The sequence below is a fragment of the Electrona antarctica genome (assembly GCF_951216825.1).
Source record: "Electrona antarctica genome assembly, contig: scaffold_85, whole genome shotgun sequence".
Lineage (NCBI taxonomy): Eukaryota > Metazoa > Chordata > Actinopteri > Myctophiformes > Myctophidae > Electrona > Electrona antarctica.
Window position 1 is genome coordinate 470,379 of NW_027637432.1, and position 4,361 is coordinate 474,739.

General features: G+C 42.8%; 1 protein-coding gene across 1 annotated transcript; it reads right to left on the bottom strand.

Annotated features, from left to right (window-relative positions):
- Window positions 1-1,231: 1,231 nt before the first annotated feature.
- Window positions 1,232-2,477, bottom strand: LOC306918930 (uncharacterized protein). Its single transcript, XM_079531767.1, has 2 exons — window positions 1,898-2,477; window positions 1,232-1,422 (listed from the first exon to the last, which is right to left on the bottom strand). Exons 1-2 carry the CDS (start codon window positions 2,344-2,346, stop codon window positions 1,383-1,385), a joined length of 489 nt encoding a protein of 162 aa, XP_079387893.1. The 5' UTR covers window positions 2,347-2,477; the 3' UTR covers window positions 1,232-1,382.
- Between the last annotated feature and the right edge of the window lie 1,884 nt (window positions 2,478-4,361).

Consider the following 4,361-nt stretch of genomic DNA (forward strand, 5'->3'; position numbering starts at 1 on the left):
TGAATAAAATAATTCATGAGGTAGTATATTCATTTTTGTATTGGATGATGTACGATGACAAGAGCGCCCCTCACTTCACATGGGTGTGATTTTTGGTTATATATTTCATAGCTTCATTCTGATACTGTCCATGTCATACTGACATCATTACTGTCCCATTATAATGGCATGATACTGTCCCTTTGACATGATACTATTAGCTCTATCATTGGGATAATGTTAGCACATTTACTTTTTACTGTGCAGTTGCCTTAAATTTGACCATTAGCTTTGTTCTTGGCCTGCTCTTTTGTGAGCAGAATGGTTCCGTCGGTATACATACAGTATGTTAGGCTTCAAGCCTGTACTGACAAGAGACAAAAAACATAAGGTCACAATATAAAAGGGGATAATATAGTATTTTATTTTAACATGCTCATAAAGTGCTAACTGCTAATGATTTTTTTTGGAAAGATTGTTTTTCTACTAGATGTGTTTAAAACAACTGCTCATTCATAGTTTAATGATAATTGTCAACCATATCAGACATATTACAACCATGAATTTGTCTGAAAAACAAACTTTTATAGTGTTGCAATCCAAATTGGCAAAGCCGTGATTTTGAGTTGCACCAATGTGCAGTTTCCTTACTACTTGACCATTAGCTTCGTACTTGGCCTGCTTTTTTGGGTGAGCAGAATGGTCCCTTTGGAATACATGTTGGGCTTCAAGTGTTAGAAAAAACTGTTCATCACAGAAATATTGTAACTGAGGATCGCTAGGGCAGTGGTTCCCAAACTTTTTCATGTCAAGGACCCCCAAATTGACAGACGAGCCCGCATACCCCCATTTGAAAAGTATATGCCAGGGACCCCCATAAGAGAAGATTTTGACGGCTCTAGCACTGATTCTCAACCCATTTAATGTATTCAAGGACCTCCATTTTGACATGCATATTAGTCTACAGACCCCCATTTAATGTAATTTCTATCTCTGGGACCCCCGATTTATATTGTGAAATCAATGTCAATGTAACTCAGTGTACAAATGGCACCCTCACTATCATTTAGCTGGGTACCCCCTGGAACTCCCCCAAGGACCCCTGGGGGTCCCTGGACCACTTGGGAACCACTGCCCTAGGGGTCCTGGACCCCTTGTTGAAGACCCATGTTGTAGAAGGCCTAATACATTTCATGTATTACATTTAGTAATAAAAAACAATGCACAAAATGTTCTCTTATGATGATTTATTCTTCTTCCTCTAACAACTCATGAGCATCCTCAACTTCCTTGAAACCAACATAGGTCCCGTCTGGCGACGGGAACTTTGCACAAACTGCTGCCACAAGACACGATGAGAGGACCCGTCGATTTCTACGACCCAGACGTTCTCCCCTCAGAATTCACTCCAGAGTAAACCTGTAGGCCACCAGCCTGTACTGACTAGAGAGAGAAAACACGAGGTCACAATATAAAATGGGTCATTTTACATCACTTATTATCACATTTCACAAATAGATATTGGTCCTGGAGATTTTGTAACCAATTTTTGGGCTTTATGCAGTAGGCCTATTTTATTCAGCTTTGTGAAATAATCCATAGTTGCTTATTTAGAGGCTGTTCATAATATAGAACGACATTGCAACATGTAGCCTGAGGGATCATACACTCAAATACCACACGACAGTGTGATTTGAGTCTGGCTTATTAGCCAGGCTACATACAGACTGCTATGAACGTTGTTGGCATTCATTTCATTTGTATTAATCACTGAGTGACATTGAAATGTAACTCAACACTATAAAACATCTTTGAATGCAGCATATTCAACTTACACACAATAGGTTTTATAACCAATATGAATAATAAACCTAGACAGAATAACATTGATTTACTATGCCATACAGCCCACACTTACGCTTGTGAGAGTGTCCCGTTTGGACCATCTGGTCTGGAATTTCGTTTCCAGTTGATCCGTGGCATTCTGAACAAAGTCTCCAAGACTCCTGGGTTGGTGACAGCCGAGAAGTTGTGGTGGTCAGTCACACATGATACCGACGGTACATCATTTTCATCTGCCTGTGGTCTTCGGTCAACTTCTTCCAAAATGGGAATCAGACGATCCCATTCTTGACAGCAGATGGACTCTTTCTCTGTTGTCATAGGAATGCATTTCCCACATCCACACCAATAGTCCAGTCCTGCCCTGGGAGCAGGCTGTGGTTCTTCATCCTCGTCGTCCTGCTCCTGACTGGCTCTCGCACGATTAATGATTTCTTCCTCTGTGTATTCCGGCTCGAAACGATAGGGAACAACTGTACCAAAAGCATCATCAAAGCTAAAGTCTTCGTCATCATGATCAGACATGTTCACTTCAAATTTCGCTCGCTAGCAGAGTAGCAGCCTGCCAGCCTAGCAGACTTTTGTTTACCTCTGCAGCAGGTACAGGAACGCCCACCACGGAAGAAGATGCGCGGTGATATGCGACACACGTAACTGACCGGGACTACTTTCTAAAAAGCATCCAAATGTCGTTAATATTAACATAACGAAATACGTTATCGAAAAACGACGGCCCTCTCACGCATTATAAGGATTATATCTGTCAAGAGATTCATGGACGTCTTTTAAAAGTAAGTCTAACGTGGAGTTTGAAGATGAATGGGTGTCAATGGGGGAGGGGGCGGGGCCGCGGGGCACTTTATTTCTTTATTTTACTTTATTTTAAACTAAAATATCAAAATACTAAACGTAGCAACGTGAAAACGGTCTGGAGGGTTCACTTAAGGGCAAGTACACATGGAAATGACCCAAACATGTCTGAAAGTGAAATATTCCTTTAACTTATTTTGTTTTATGCATCCTGTTTACATCTGCTTGATATTCTGTAAAGCACATGGAATTGCCTTGTTGTGTTATATTATACAAATAAAACTGCCATGCCTTTCTAACCATTTGTCTCATACAAGAAGCCTACTCACTCAGGGCTTGTAAACTCTCTCTAGGTGCTGCCACACGGTCAAAAGAGCTGCGCACGTTCTCGGCTGCGCGTAGCTTAAAGCTTGAGTTTTTAGACAGCTGGTGGATGGAAATTAAGCTCCACCTCCGCCGAATACTTGCGCGACGGCCAGATTCACGGAAACGCTCTCCTCCGCTCAAGTCTTCCGCGGAGGTGGAGTTTAATTTCCATCCACCAGCTGTCTAAAAACTCAAGCTTTAAGCTGCGCGCAGCTTAAGAAGTGCGCAGCTTAAGAAAGTTTTGCGCTATGGTGTGGAGACGGTGTCTGTCACCTCAGTCTGTTCAGATATGGGCGTGTCTTGAGTGTAGGCTACAGGGTGTGATGAGGTCATATCAACATATGGAATGTCAGAACAGGTCAGCTCTATATATGGAGACCTAAGGGTGGCAGCGGGGGCAGTGTCTTGAATGTGCAGGGTTTGATGAGGGCCCAGGTATGGCCGGGCCTTAATTTTTGGGCCTGTTGAGAACTCTAGTTTTCGCCGGCTGGCAGGCGCGGCCACACAGATAACTTTGGGGCAGGCCCAGAGTTGAAATGTAAATGTATGGGTATGGAGATGATGATGTCATAGTGATGTCACGAGACCTGGGCACAATGGGGGCTTTCCCCATGCATGGGGATTTTGAGTGACAAGAATCACACCAGTGTGAAGTGAGGGGCGCTAATATATTAAAGTCTAACTCATGTTGATTAAGTGATGTAATGGTGATGTAAAACAAACACAAACAAACTCCATTAACAATAAAGAGGCAATATGAGACAATGTGACATAATGAGGCACATTATAACGTACATTTTCCCTTCATTGTCAATTGTCAAAAACATTTTTTTTATGGGCTGGCCGGCCGGGTCTTTTGGATTCTGCCCTCCCTCGCCAGCACTTGGTGTGACCACGTAAATCTAATTGAGGGACTTCCGGATACTGTAGATCAACGACCCAGTCGAGACACTAGAATGTGTAAATTGGGGGATCCTTGGAGACAACGACAGTTAAAGTTTGTAGATGATCTGTTCTGCACTGAGTGGGCCATCTGCATTTAAAATGCAAATACGTGTGTGTGTGTGTGTGTGTGTGTGTGTGTGTGTGTGTGTGTGTGTGTGTGTGTGTGTGTGTGTGTGTGTGTGTGTGTGTGTGTGTGTGTGTGTGTGTGTAGACGCGCAAGGGTGGCAGCACGACGGTGAAACGCTGGAGGACGCCAATGTTAATGTTGCACCATCGTTATGGTGCATATTTGAGACGCCATGATATAATAGTGGAACTCACAGCAAAGGAACATATCAAAATATCATGCATCCTCAGTGAGAATGTACATTCCTGTGTCATTCCTTCCATGTTTCAACTCTGTGATAACCCAGACATCT